Below are 15,340 nucleotides of genomic sequence, written 5' to 3' on the forward strand. Positions count from 1 at the left end.
GCCGAGGAAATTTGGAAGTATTGAAAGTGTGCGCTCTCTGTAGAGTATCATACAAACATGTTGTAATGTTGCTGTCACGAGTGCTCTCTCACTAACAGTGTTGTTAATCAGCAGGTTTGGAGAATACAGCTTATAAATAGCAGAATGTAACAGAGAATATCTGGTTTGTGACTCCTCTCCCAGTTATTTAATGTTTCTGCTGACAGCAGAGAAACCAACACGTGAATTATTATTTTCATAGAGCAGCAGCAGCAGCAGCAGAGCAGCAGTAGTTCATGGCTGCTGCGTCTCTGGTTGTTCGTGGTCAGATGGGACAGACGCAGGTTTGAATCTCTTTGTTCAAAACTATGAAACTGAAAAATAGCAGTAAAGTCTTACATAACATGTAAGTTACAACAAGATGTTGCAACAGGAAAGCAAAGCTGCATGATTTTGCACTTCCACTTCCTCCTTCATCTCTTCACTGAGCTTCATCCGAACAGCTTCTTTCATCAGTGTTTCCACTGCAGAGCAGCTCTGCACTGTTACCTTTACAGGTCCTGGGTCTGAACCCCGGCCAGTCCGTGTGGAGTTTGCATGTTCAGTCAGTTGACCCCAGACGCTCCTGCTCACTGCTCCTGGTTTATGCGTATTGGATGGGTCAAATGAAGAGGATCAATTTCCCCCACGGGGATTAATAAAGTTCTTCTTCTTCCTCTAAAGTAAAAGATCTGGATACTTCTTGCACCACTGGGTAAAGAGAAGATAAAATTTTATTGATCCTGGGGGGAAATTTTCAACCTACCCAGCAGTCTATGGGGTCATTAAAATGCGCTCCACCTTTACCAGCTGCAACATTAAAGTAATATTAATGCACTATTATAAGCAAATAAAATAGGACCAATGTGGTACTTTAACTAAGTACTTTAAGTATATTTTGATGCTAATACGTGTTTGAGTTCAGGACTTGTAACAGAGTATTTCTACACTGTGTTACTGCTAGACGGTAAACTAACCAGGAGATCAAGTGAGTAGAAACATCATGGACAGTAAAGATCGGCAGCGACTGGAGAATTAGCGCCACCTGCTGTTCATCTGCTAATATTCACACAACAGCAGTGGATGGAAACTAACATTCACCACATTTTCATTTAATGATTTTCTGGAAATTTGGTTAAAATTTGCATTACATTCGGATAAAACCTGACTTTAATCACTTGTGTGATACACTGAATGAAGATGCTTCATAGCTCTGCTGAATAAATATTTCTCTGAGTTTTAATGTGTGCGTCTTCCTAAAAAATGACTTTTACCTTTTTTATGCAGATGTACTTGGTTCATACTGGAATGTGCACACAGTACAATTCACTGCAGCATAAATGTGAAGAAATGAAAAGAAAGGAACATAATAAAAGAGGCAGGGATGGAAGCAGCGGAGAGACATGCACAGTGAGAAAAAGGAACGAGGGAACAAAAGCATAAAGAGATTCAGCATTGCATGTTTTAATCATTTCCACGACTTAGCCCAAGAATATTTCACTCTCAAGAGAAATGTTCTTGTTCCAGTTTTTGGGCTCCTTACCATTAATATTTCACAGTTCAATCTCACAGATGCTTGTTGTGACACAGCAGAAGGACCTCACACTGACGGAGAGTTTCTGATGAGTCTGACAGCGCGGCTGAAGGCCTCGTAGCACAACCACAAACCCACAGATGAGGAAGCAGATTCATATTACCGTAATAATATCACCGTGCATTATTCCAGCAGCAGTGAGTGAATTGAAGTGTTTTGCTGCCCCGGGTTTCGTCTCTCAGGCAACATACCGGCTGTATTAGAGCTGTGTGCTGCCTTGTGAGGACGACTGCAGACACGACTCATGGCTGAAAAAAGTTCTGCACATCTTCTGCATTTTCAGGTGAAGAAACTGGTTGGGGCACTGCCATAGCTAACCATGCACTGAGCTAATTAGTGTTAATGTTCCTTAAGTAGATTCAGACAGAAACTAAACCAAAATACTAGACATTATGGGTGTGCCTGAATACAAACGTTATTCGGCAAAGCACAAATAGTGTTTTTTTTATGAATATTTGTGTCATACAAATATTTTAAAAATGATTTGTTTTTGGGGAGAAAAAAGAAAACATATCAAATACCAGAGTGCAGGTCGGTTACATCACTATCTCAGTGTCTCTCCTCTGCTCCGCTGTGACGTCTATCAGCAGGTCTCAACGAGGGGAGTCACATCCACCTGCTACATGACGCACATTTCCGTATTTGGACATCAGTCCTGGAGTTGGGGGTGTTCCCCAGAGATAAAACTGAGCTAATGACACAAGCAAAGTGCTCCCAAGAGACTCTCCATAACCTGTTGACCAATGAGGCGATGTCGTCTATGATCTGGGAGACTCCAGTTGGAGACCCGGTGTGGGGACCTCCTTCATAAGGTAGTTTATTCATGAACACTTGTTGTAACACTTTAATTTTCTAAAGTTAAAAGTGTAATAAAAACAAAATCAGGATTTTTACGCCTGTTTCCACTTTTATTCGAATACAAATACAAATACAAATACAAATACAAATACTGGGCCCTCTGCACATCCCTACTAGACATAAAGACATAAATATTTTTTTACAGTCAGCTCCATGAGGAGTATAAAGGTATAAAACTGTATTGTTTTTATTTTTTGATCCATTGATTGTATGTACACGGCCACAGTAGCTCTGTATGTCCGCAGTGAAACCAGAGAGCTCACAGAAAAACTGGTCAATCATTATAGATACGGTTATTTCAATAAATTAACAACATATAGACAGCAGGAGATTTGTGTGATTTGAAGGCTACTTGTTCTGAGAGAAAAGAGACAAATAGTCAAAAAAATGGTGATGCGTCCTGTAGAGTCCGTGTGTTACGTTTGATAAAAGGTCAGAACTAAAACATGATAATAATAAATCTGAACACATTTCCCGCTTCACTTTTTATTGGTTTACACACAAAGTTTTCCAGTTGAAAAGAATCACAGCAGGTTACAGGTTACATGAACATCCAGCAAACATCAGGATTCATTTACACTTTCTACATTTAGCAGGTTTTCTTACTCAGAGAGAAACAACAGAGAAAACTTCAGCAACATGAACCCAAACTCACACGTCCACCTTAAAACTCACATGTCCACCTTAAAACTCACATGTCCACCTTAAAACTCACATGTCCACCTTAAATAAAACCCCTCCTCTGATTAAAAGACAGAATTCAAACTGATGAAAAGTAAATAAAAACACTTTTACAGACAGAATTATTTTTGACTTCATCACATCAAATGAAAAATAGTAGAAATATTTTTGAATAATTTCATATAGAGTTTTCCACACAGTATATTTAATTAAACAATGAATTCAATTTAATGTTTGTAAATTTAATAATTTGAATTGGAATTTAAAATTAAGTTCAACATACAGTAATTGATTCTTGGCTGCTGGTCTTCATGGATCCACACAAAGTCAACATCAGAAAACATTAACAACCATTTACAATGACACAATATCAATAAAGAACTAAAGGCTGCAGAGACCAAATATAAAGATCAGAAAATAAGTGAAAGCATTTTATATTTGACTAAAACAACTAAAACAACATGAACATATTTTGGAATAATGAGACAGCAGCAGGACAGAAGCTTCAGAGGTTAAATTCAGCCACTTTTCCCTTTAAGAAATAAATGACAGTAATTATAAGAACCATCATCATCATCATCATCATCGTCTCTAACTGCTCTGTTCCACTGTCACAGAGACCTTCAGTGGGGAAATCTTCAGTTCATCCACAGTGTAAATGTATGGAAACAGTGTGTCAGTGAAAGTGTGTGTGAAGGTGTGTATGTGTGTGTTAGTATCAGGATCAGAGAACGACAGATTTCCTCTGTTCCAGTCCAGATTCACTCTGATCCTCTGGAACTTCTTCTTCACTGGAAGAACAATGGGCTGAGCTGATGGTGACCATGCTGAGTATTTACCTACATTGAACCATATTCTCCATAATCCAGACTGTATGAATCCCTTCCTCTGGACAGACTCTGATAACACACCCAGTGACCAGTCTGTACTGTCTCCAACCTCGACATCCCAGCTGTGAGTCCCTGAGTTAAAGCCCTCAGAGCCCAGAACAGAGAGGAAGTCAAACCTCTCTGGATTATCAGGAAGCTGCTGTTTCTCTCCTAGTATCACACTGGTCAGATCTTCAGACAGGATGAGTTCTGGACAAACAGTATTTGGATCCAGAATGACAGGAGTGTAGGAGACCATCTCCTTCATGTTGTTCCAGATGTTGAAGGTCAGGTTGCCCAGGTGTTTGGCCTGGTCTATCAGAGCTCCTGAGAGCAGCTGTGGATCATCCAGCAGGGGGCAGCGCTGGACTCTTTCCACTGCAGCCTTGTAGTTGTGCAGGAATGAGACGTCTTCAGCTCTCAGCTCCTCCTCTGTGGCTCTGACTGTGTGTGAAAGAGCTGCTATCTCTCTGCTCAGAGCCTCCATCTTCTCCTTCATCATCTGACTCTTCTGCTCCTCTTCCTCCCTCAGAGCAGCCATCCTGGCCTCCTCTTCCTCTTCTAGAAACTGGTGAAGCTTCTTAAACTGCTCCTTAATCTGCCTCTCTGTGTGTCTGGCCTGGACCTCAATGTGTTCTGCTGTTTGAACAAACTTCACTTTAACTTCTTCACAAACCTTTAACTTCTTCTTTAAAGGCTCCAGAGTTTCCTCAAGTTCCTTCTTGTGTTGTCGTGCAGCTTCATCGACGGGTTTGAATCTGTGGTCGGTGTGTTTTTCTGAATCTCTGCAGACGAGACACACTGGCTGCTGATGGTCCAGACAGAAGAGTTTGAGTTTCTCAGAGTGCAGACTGCAGAGAGCCTCTGAAGCTCTCTGATCTCTGTCCTGTAAGAAGGACTCACACAGGTTCTTTAACACCAGGTTACAAGGTGGTTCTGATTTAGAAGATCTTCTCTTACAAACTGGACATTCATCTGTTTGTTTCTCTCTCCACCAGCTCTTCAGACAGTCTTTACAGAAGCTGTGGCTACATGACAGAACAACAGGAAGTCTAAAGATGTCATGACAGACCGGACAGCAGAAATCCTCCTCTGATCTGGAGGCCATTTTGTCTCCGAGTGAAGCTGAAAACACAGCAGACAGAAAGTACAGTCAGTCATGGCTCCCCTCCCTCCTCTACTAACCTCACTGACATTTACTTTCACTTTGACTCCAGTTTTTAGTCAAACTCACATTCAGTGTGTGGAGAGTCAGCAGGTTGAAGCAGCAGAGTTCTAGTTTTCACTTTTCTCTCCTGTAGCTGTTCTCACTCAGAGGAAGTTGTCAGTTTGGTCTGAATCTGAATCTGATCGTCTGTTTTTCAGTCTGTGTGTCTCTTTAGAGACGAAGAATAAACTGTTTCCTGCTTTGTCTCAGATGAGTCAGCTGAGGGGCGGAGCTTTGTCAGATCTCTTCTAATAAATGCTGTTGCTTCACATGTAAAACAGAGTGTGTTTCATTTAAAAGTAAAACACAGCAGACGAGACATTAAAAGAGGAAGTCAGTTGTGTTTCCTGCTGTAGAAAGTTTCTCAGTCACTTTGACTCGTGTTTTTTCAGTCAGCAGCAGGTTGAAGTTGAACTATTTCACTACTTCAGGTCTTCAGTGCTTCCTGCTGTAACTGTCCTCTCTCAGTTTAAATCACAGTTTTGTAATGAAGGTAAATCTTACCGTCTGTCTGCCTCCTTCCAGTGAAGCTGAACAGTAAGAACCTGTTTCCTGCTTTGTGTCACATGATATCCTGTAAGAGGTGGAGCTTATTAAAGGAACAGATGATAAATATGATGAATACGATCCGTCGCGCTGCTTTGAGATCACATCATCATGTCAACATAACTTTCATGGGAAGAGCACAAAGAGAAGATGATGATGATGTGATGAAGCTCTGTCAGCTGTCTGCATCTCAAATGGAAAAAATACACAAGAAACCAAACTCATCTCCACTGTTATTCTACTGGTTTTTAAAGAGACATGAAAAACATGACAACACTGGTACCAACACAACTGTAGCACCACTAATAAAACCTCACAGTAACATGACATCAGCTATATATTAAACAAAAGCTGCTCAAAGATAAAAACAGTGAATCAAAGTGAAATACAAATAAACAAGAGAACCAACAACAATAAATAAGATCAATAAAAAGCACTGATATGTTTTGGATATTTAAATTAAATGACTCTGAAAATGATCTAATGGGTTTCAGATCATTTCAAAAAGTAAACTGAGAAAAAACTTTGCAGCTGATTTTCTCAAACTTTACATTGTTATGGTTTTATATTCTTATTCAGTCCATCACAGATCTGTCAGAAGTAACAAATTCTGGCTCATATAAGTGTTTTATTTCTTATACAATGATTTTTAGGGCCCGAGCATGAAACTACTCTCCTGAGACTGAAAACATGATGCTGTTATTAGTCTTTGGAGCCGTTTCTAAACAAACTAACGTGACCAAACTCTTCATGATGAAGGAACATGTGACCCAGTGCAGTGGTGTGACTCACTAACGTGTTTTTAATAAGATATATCAGGCTTTGATACACACACAATACTTGTTAGTAGATCAGTTCATTGTTGGTTTGGATCCAAACATGAAGAAAAATATAGAAAATTGCCAGAAATATCCTTTAAGTCTTGTGATACCAACAATGGTATATCTGAGGTGTAATTAACTCTACAAGGCCACGTGACACACAGGTGCTATATAGTACCTGATCATCCCACACTGTGTCACATGATCCTGATGTTTGCTAACAATCTTCTAATTTTATATATCTTTTAATGCCAACGAACAAACCAGGACTTTGGGGTTCTCCCAGAATTTTAAGTTTGGCATGGCGGGTTAAAAAAAAATAAACTACTGAGATTTAATCTAGTTGGCACATGTGAAGTCTGAAACAGAGGCAGACTGCTGGGGCTTTAGCTTCCTGGGAATGTTATTCACTGCTGGATGAAGGTCATAGATGGGAAATAGTGTGTGTGTGTGTGTGTGTGTGTGTGTGTGTGTGTCAGTGGCGGCTGGTGACTCAAAAAACTGGGGAGGACAGGAGGAAAACCAACAGTTTTGATGGTATTTTTCTACAGCACTTTATCACTAAACTGTCACCCTCACTCCATTTTTGCTTCCCTTCATAGGTCATCTCCACTACTGAATTATAAATATAAGACCTATAATTACTGTAAAATAAATGATAATAACACCAAACTTCATACAAAGTTTGTATATAATGTCTACAAAGTTGACATGTTAACACTTATTATTCAAGTTACTTTAAGCTAATTATTCAATATATGACTCAGCTTAAAACAAACTGAAGAAATTGTCACAACAAGCAGCCAGACCACCTGCACTCATTCACTAATCACACAACATCAACAGGTGACTGAACAACCACTCAATTGAAAACTGGATCAATTCCACATGAATGAGTGAGTCCAGACAGCTCACTGTAACTTCAACAAGCAAACTACCCACAGCACATTATATGTATATCTCTGCTGCATTCTTGTTAAGTAGATAAATTCACATAACAGCCACACAGATACATGTAACTATCAGAGATGAAATTAGCAACCAAAGAGACAGAGAGAGAAGCTGTATCTGACTCACGTTATCTGATGTCTTCTTCTTTCTATCATGAAGATGAAGTATTCATGTCATAACATCCATTTGTAGCTGTTGGTCATCTTGTTTGTTAGTTAACAGAACTTTGTGGCTGCTGGTTAACCAGTCTGATATGATTAACAACAATGACAAACAAGCCAACTCTCCTGGTTGTTTCTCCGGCTGTTTCTCTCCTCAGCCTCCGCGGCGACATCCTGCAGCTGCTGCGCTGCACAGTCCAGATCCATCCTCCCGTTAGCTTAACAACAGTCCTTAACAGTCCTTCAATGGATATATAAAGAGTCCTTCAGGGCTGCTACAACAAGCTAAATGTTGGCTAACGGAAGCAGCTATATACTGCTCCATAAAAGAAGTGACAGTTTGTCACACTCACGTTAGGGGTGTGCCCGAATACAAGTACGTTATTCGGCAAAGCACAAATAGTGGGTTTTTTTTTACAAATATTTGTTTCATACAAATATTTTTTAAATTATTTGTTTTTGGGAAAAATAAATAAAACAAAACACATTAAATACCAGCGAGCAGGTCGGTTACATCACTATCTCAGTGTCTCTCCTCTGCTCCGCTGTTATGTCTATCAGCAGGTCTCAATGAGGGGAGTCACATCCACCTGCTACATGACGCACATTTCTTAATTTGGACATCACTTTCATTTTCATCTCTAATTTTCTAAAATAATAAGTGTAATCAAAAAACAAAATCAGGACTTTTAAGCCTCTTTCCACTTTTATTCAAATACAAATACAAATAATTTTGCTACCTAAACAAATACAGATACAAATACAAATACTGGGCTCTCTGCACATCCCTAACTCACGTCCTTCACAGTGGTAGAGAATAGAAGATGAAATCTGGAAACTATAATTGGACCAACATGATGTCAGTATTGCATTCTGGTTGTTGATTGGTTAAGGAGGAGCGCCAATTAACGTGTCTTGGCCAATCACAGATTAGCATGAAAAAAAATGAAGTACATTAAATTGAGGAAGGAGATCCCGCCCTGAGGAGGACAGCAGGAGCTTGTCCTCCTCTTTCCCCCACTCCCCCTCCACTGCTCCCCCACCACCACTTCACAAACACTGCCCTTTCTCCTCCTGCCCTGCAGGTGTCACTGTTGAAACATTTTAACCAAAATAGATTTTTTCCAAAGAGAGAAAAAATATTTTATAAATAATACTGAGATTTGGTAATGGTTTATTTCAACCAAATATTCTTTTTTATATTTTGATCTCCCTCTTGCCTCTCAAAAAATAGAGGAGGAACAACCTCCTCTGCCTCTATGGACCAGCCTCCACTGGTGTGTGAGGACGACTGCAGACACGACTCATGGCTGAAAAAAGTCCTGCACATCTTCAGCACTTTGTAGGTGAAGAAACTCTGACTTCTGAAACCAAACCTGTTTCCTCAGTTGGGACGCCTCCATAGCTAACCATGCACTGAGCTAATTAATGTTAACAAGTAGATTCAGACAGAAACTAAACCAAAATACTAGACATTAGGAGTGTGCCTGAATACAAACGTTATTCGGCAAAGCACAAATAGTGTTTTTTTTAATGAATATTTGTGTCATACAAATATTTTAAAAATGATTTGTTTTCTGGAAGAAAAAAGAAAACATGTCAAATACCAGAGTGCAGGTCGGTTACATCACTATCTCAGTGTCTCTCCTCTGCTCCGCTGTTACGTCTATCAGCAAGTCTCAAAGAGGGGAGTCACATCCACCTGTTACATGACGCACATTTCCATTTTCCGTATAGAAACTAAACACAAAATACTGGGCATTAATAGTTTTTTTTACAGTTGGCTGTATCAGGAGTTTACAGGTAGAAAACTGCTTTGTTTTTATTGATTGATCTGTTGATTGTATGTACACGGCCACAGTAGCTCTGTATGTCCGCAGTGAAACCAGAGAGCTCACAGAGAAACTTGATCCATCATTATAGATACGTTTATTTTAATAAGTTCAGTGAATCAGTGCGCTGATTACACAGCACAGCACAGTGTAATCAGACGAGAGTGTGGCCTGACACACAAACATCAGCTGATTTTCTCTGTGATAACACTAACACAAACAAACTACTCGAAGCACTCAGTAAGTTGATCCACATAACGTAGGTGACTCCAGCGTGCTGTTTGTTTTATGATCCTTTGAAAACAGACTCGACAGAGAAAAACGTTTTGTAAATGAAAATAAGCCTCAGGAAAGAGATGTTATGCTGCTGCTCACTAACTTTGTCTCTGCTTTCTTTGTCTTTGGTGCTCTGCTGGACGTAAACACATCGTGAGTCAGTCTGATTGGACGTGATGTCTGCAATGCATTCTGGTTGTTGTAGGATTCCCCCCTAAGAACAGTATAAATAATCTACACATTTGTTCTTAGTTTTCTATAGTCAAAGGGCACCTAATTCAAAAATAATTGCACATTTCTACTACACAGGTGATCTAGTTTAAAGAAATCCTCATATTGACAGCGGTGAGTTTTTCCTTTAATGTTTGAAAACTATAATTTCAACATACAGTCATTGATTCTTGGCTGCTGGTCTTCATGGATCCACATCAACATCAGAAAACATTAACAACTATTGAAAATGATACAGTATCAATAAAAAACAAAAAATAAGGCTGAAGATATAAACTATAAAGATTAGAAAATAAGTCAAATCATTTTATATTTGACTAAAACAACATGAACATATTTTGGAGTAATGAGACAGCAGCAGGACAGAAGCTTCAGAGGTTAAATTCAGCCACTTTTCCCATTAAGAAATAAATGACAGTAATTATAAGAACCATCATCATCATCGCCGTCTCTAACTGCTCTGTTCCACTGTCACAGAGACCTTCAGTGGGGAAATCTTCAGTGGGAGTTTATACCAAGTGTAAATGTATGGAAACAGTGTGTCAGTGAAAGTGTGTGTGAAGGTGTGTATGTGTTTGTTAGTATCAGGATCAGAGAACGACAGATTTCCTCTGTTCCAGTCCAGATTCACTCTGATCCTCTGGAACTTCTTCTTCACTGGGAGATCAGTGGGCTGAGCTGATGGTGACCATGCTGAGTATTCACCTTTATAGAACCATATTCCCCATAATCCAGACTGTATGATTCCCTTCCTCTGGACAGGCTCTGATAACACACCCAGTGACCAGCCTCTATTGTCTCCAACCTCAACGTCCCAGCTGTGAGTCCCTGAGTTAAAGCCCTCAGAGCCCAGAACAGAGCAGAAGGAATTAAACCTCTCTGGATTATCAGGAAGCTGCTGTCTCTCTCCTTCTCTCACACTGGTCAGATCTTCAGACAGGATGACTTTTAGATAAGCAGTGTTTGGATCCAGAATGACAGGAGTGTAGGAGACCATCTCCTTCATGTTGTTCCAGATGTTGAAGGTCAGGTTGCCCAGGTGTTTGGCCTGGTCTATCAGAGCTCCTGAGAGCAGCTGTGGATCATCCAGCAGGGGGCAGCGCTGGACTCTTTCCACTGCAGCCTTGTAGTTGTGCAGGAATGAGACGTCTTCAGCTCTCAGCTCCTCCTCTGTGGCTCTGACTGTGTGTGAAAGAGCTGCTATCTCTCTGCTCAGAGCCTCCATCTTCTCCTTCATCATCTGACTCTTCTGCTCCTCTTCCTCCCTCAGAGCAGCCATCCTGGCCTCCTCTTCCTCTTCTAGAAACTGGTGAAGCTTCTTAAACTGCTCCTTAATCTGCCTCTCTGTGTGTCGGGCCTGGACCTTAATGTGTTCTGCTGTTTGAACAAACTTCACTTTAACTTCTTCACAAACCTTTAACTTCTTCTTTAAAGGCTCCAGAGTTTCCTCAAGTTCCTTCTTGTGTTGTCGTGCAGCTTCATCGACAGGTCTGATTATGTGGTTGGTGTGTTTTTCTGAATCTCTGCAGATGTGACACACTGGCTGCTGATGGTCCAGACAGAAGAGTTTGAGTTTCTCAGAGTGCAGACTGCAGAGAGCCTCTGAAGCTCTCTGATCTCTGTCCTGTAAGAAGGACTCACACAGGTTCTTTAACACCAGACTAACAGGTGGTTCATCCCTTGAAGATCCTCTCTTACAAACTGGACACTCACGTGTTTGTTTCTGTCTCCACCAGTTCTTCAGACAGTCTTTACAGAAGCTGTGGCTACATGACAGAACAACAGGATCTCTAAAGACGTCCTGACAGACCGGACAGCAGAGATCCTCCTCTGATCTGAAAGACATTTTGTCTCCGAGTGAAGCTGAAAATACAGCAGACAGAAAGTACAGTCAGTCATGGCTCCCCTCCCTCCTCTACTAACCTCACTGACATTTACTTTCACTTTGACTCCAGTTTTTAGTCAAACTCACATTCAGTGTGTGGAGAGTCAGCAGGTTGACGCAGCAGAGTTCTAGTTTTCACTTCTCTCTCCTGTAGCTGTTCTCACTCAGAGGAAGCTGGTAGTTTGGTCTGAGGGTGAATCTGATCGTCTGTTTTTCAGTCTGTGTGTCTCTTTAGAGACGAAGAATAAACTGTTTCCTGCTTTGTCTCAGGTGAGTCAGCTGAGGGGCGGAGCTTTGTCAGACCTCTTCTAATAAATGCTGTTGCTTCACATGTAAAACAGAGTGTGTTTCATTCCAAAGTAAAACACAGCGGACGAGACATTAAAAGAGGAAGTCAGTTGTGTTTCCTGCTGTAGAAAGTTTCTCAGTCACTTTGACTCGTGTTTTTTCAGTCAGCAGCAGGTTGAAGTTGAACTATTTCACTACTTCAGGTCTTCAGTGCTTCCTGCTGTAACTGTCCTCTCTCAGTTTAAATCACAGCTTTGTAATGAAGGTAAATCTTACCGTCTGTCTGCCTCCTTCCAGTGAAGCTGAACAGTAAGAACCTGTTTCCCACTTTGTGTCACATGATATCCTGTAAGAGGTGGAGCTTATTAAAGGAACAGATGATAAATATGATGAATACGATCCGTCGCGCTGCTTTGAGATCACATCATCATGTCAACATAACTTTCATGGGAAGAGCACAAAGAGAAGATGATGATGATGTGATGAAGCTCTGTCAGCTGTCTGCATCTGTCTGCATGGTCTGACCCAATCCCAACATCCACACTCACGGACTCGCAGACTTTGAGGTGTGAGTCTACTAAGTCTGCGAGAGCTTAGGGTTGTCCCACTGTCAAATCTTCAAGTGCATGAGGGCTCCCTCACAGACTTTTTGAGCCCTTTATACACACTTTCTGTAAGTCTGCACCTCTGCAGACTTTGCCTAAATGAATTACCACAGTTCATAGCATTGTAATGTTAAATCAGTGTTAAACATGGGCTCACCAGAGGAAGCCCGGAAGTGTTAAAAAAAACAGTAAACAAACTGGTACATGGGTGTTCAGGCTGGCATAGTGGGTGCTCTGATATGCCTAAAATTACAAAGAAACACTACATTAACAAGGATTTATGATGATACATAAAAAACACATGAAATCAGAGGAATGCAAGCATAAGTCATATTACACACTTGGTTTACTCAACCATTTTTTGGTTGGATATTACCTTTCTGTTTTATACTTTGTTTAATGTATTATGTGCTTTATGATGAGTGGTTTTACTATTTTTGTCTTTTTCTGTTTTTGTTTAAGTGAGCTCACTAAGACAAATTCTAATCAATCCTGTTGATTTGGCAATAAAGTATTGAATTTGAATCTTAAGTGCTTTGGCCATGAAGAAAGTAAAACACATAAAATAAAAAGTCCTAACTCCACAATCGCATGTAACATGTTTTGGTGTTGTCAAGACAACGTTATATGTTGCAAAATACCATTTCGAGCCCTTGCAGCTTGTCACACTCAAGCGCTTACCAGGTGACATCAGTTAAATCCATGAGGGTTTAGGGTTTCATGACGTAGGGGGGACACTGGGATTGGGCCCGGGTGTCCCTTTAGAGAGGAAGCATAAGCTTTCCCTCCTCCCAGCTTTCCCTCTCAGGTGAGCGAGGTGAGGGGTGGAGATTAGTCAAGTCTCTTCTGATAAATCACATTTCTTTGCGGTCCTTCACAGTCCTGTTGGCATCCTTCTCTGGCTGCTATGTCATTGTCATTATTGTTATGATTGTTGTTATTCTGTCCCCCCCCACTTTCCCTCTTTCTTTCTCTCTCTCAACCCAACCGGTCAAAGCAGATGGCTGCCCACCAAGAGCCAGGTTCTGCTTGAGGTTTCTATCCGTTAAAGGGGAGTTTTTCCTTACCGCTGTCGCCAAGTGCTGCTCATGGGGGAATTGTTGCGTCTCTGTAAATTAAAGAGTACGGTCTTGACCTGCTCTATGTGAAAAGTGCCTTGAGTTGACTTTTGTTGTGATATGGCGCTATATAAATAAGATTTATATTATATAATAAGATCAAGATTTGGCAAATTTCCCCAAAACCAAAAAGGACAGTACCAACACATGTAAGAAATGACGGCATGCTGATGAACTTGTTCTGGTGCTCTCTGGTGGCACCGAGAGTGTTTACTGATACACCCAGCAAGTCTTGCACCATCGGATCATCGCTGCTTTTGCTGCCTCAGCTTGTGACGGTTTGACTTGTTGTGTTTTCAGGAAGCCAGATCTCTCTCCTGCCATGTTGTCAGTAGTCAGTTTTTTGTACTCAGTCAATAGTTTAGTCAGTCTTCACAAATGATGCAGACTGAATAAAAATAAGCTGTACAAACCCAAACATGGACAACAAACACAAAATATTAAGGCAAGAATATTCATATATTTGAGCAAATTTTTATAATCCCCAAAATCCCACATTCTCTGAAGAACACTCCACAACAAAACAAAATACTCCGACTAAAAACTCCAGTACAGGTTTCCCCTTTCAAATATAATTCACTTCAGTTTTTCCAATTTAAATAAAATGAAGTTCAGTTTGTTTTCAATTTAAATAATAACCAAAAAAGACCTTCAATAAAAAAAGATAATTTTACTCACAGAAGTCAGTCAGTCTGAAGGTGAATGTGATTCTGATCGTTTTTCAGGCTGTGTGTCTCTTTATAGAGGAAGAATAAACTATTTCCTGGTTTGTTTTAGGTGAGTCAGGTGAGGTGGAGCTTTGTCAGACCTTTTCTAATAAATGCTGTCGCTTCACATGTAACACAGGGTGTGTTTCATTCCAAAGCATTTACTCTTTACTCAGGAGGAAATGGGGACTGCTGTTGCGGCAGCTTTATTCAAACTTAGAGATTTATGTTGAATTATGAGAGTCAAAATGTAACTTAGTAAAATCCCTGGAATATTCCAGGAAAGGGGACTCATGGTATACTTTGTGTAAAGGGCAACATGGAATATTGTGGATAATGTTGTTGAAGGACAGGGTGAAATATTTTGCAAGGGGGGTACCATGGAAAACTGTGGGTAAGAGATACAATAGGATGTGTACCATGAAATATATTAGGAAAGGGGGCAATGCAACATGGCAGGTAAGCGGTACTACAGAATGGGTACCATGAAATGTATGAAAGGGGTACCATGGAATATAGTAGGGAATGGGGTATCATGGAGTACTGTGGGAAAGGGGTTCTCCTCAGGAAGACCATGTGTGGTTGAAACATGGTTGTGTCCATGTAAGATTAAAGAGGGTCTGTGACCAAGGTAGCAATGTGCAGGTTTTTTTCTTCTTCCCTTCTTTTGAACAATTGAATGGAGGAAAGGT

General features: G+C 40.5%; 2 protein-coding genes across 2 annotated transcripts; both read right to left on the reverse strand.

The window, feature by feature from the left end:
• Positions 1 to 2,588: 2,588 nt before the first annotated feature.
• LOC121889643 (nuclear factor 7, ovary-like) lies at positions 2,589 to 6,346 on the reverse strand. Its single transcript, XM_042401779.1, has 2 exons — positions 5,732 to 6,346; positions 2,589 to 5,145 (listed from the first exon to the last, which is right to left on the reverse strand). Exon 2 carries the CDS (start codon positions 5,126 to 5,128, stop codon positions 3,743 to 3,745), a length of 1,386 nt encoding a protein of 461 aa, XP_042257713.1. The 5' UTR covers positions 5,129 to 5,145; positions 5,732 to 6,346; the 3' UTR covers positions 2,589 to 3,742.
• A 3,346-nt stretch (positions 6,347 to 9,692) lies between these two features.
• LOC121889628 (nuclear factor 7, brain-like) lies at positions 9,693 to 12,713 on the reverse strand. The gene is made up of 2 exons (XM_042401744.1): positions 12,018 to 12,713; positions 9,693 to 11,908 (listed from the first exon to the last, which is right to left on the reverse strand). The coding sequence occupies exon 2, from the start codon at positions 11,889 to 11,891 to the stop codon at positions 10,497 to 10,499; it is 1,395 nt and encodes a 464-aa protein (XP_042257678.1). The 5' UTR covers positions 11,892 to 11,908; positions 12,018 to 12,713; the 3' UTR covers positions 9,693 to 10,496.
• Positions 12,714 to 15,340: the final 2,627 nt, after the last annotated feature.

The sequence above is a fragment of the Thunnus maccoyii genome, chromosome 3 (assembly GCF_910596095.1).
Source record: "Thunnus maccoyii chromosome 3, fThuMac1.1, whole genome shotgun sequence".
In the NCBI taxonomy this organism is placed as follows: domain Eukaryota; kingdom Metazoa; phylum Chordata; class Actinopteri; order Scombriformes; family Scombridae; genus Thunnus; species Thunnus maccoyii.

What these genes read in the sequence shown, in the direction of transcription:
- LOC121889643 (XM_042401779.1), bottom strand. Translation starts at nt 5,128, where the DNA reads ATGGCCTCCAGATCAGAGGAGGATTTCTGCTGTCCGGTCTGTCATGAC.
- LOC121889628 (XM_042401744.1), bottom strand. Translation starts at nt 11,891, where the DNA reads ATGTCTTTCAGATCAGAGGAGGATCTCTGCTGTCCGGTCTGTCAGGAC.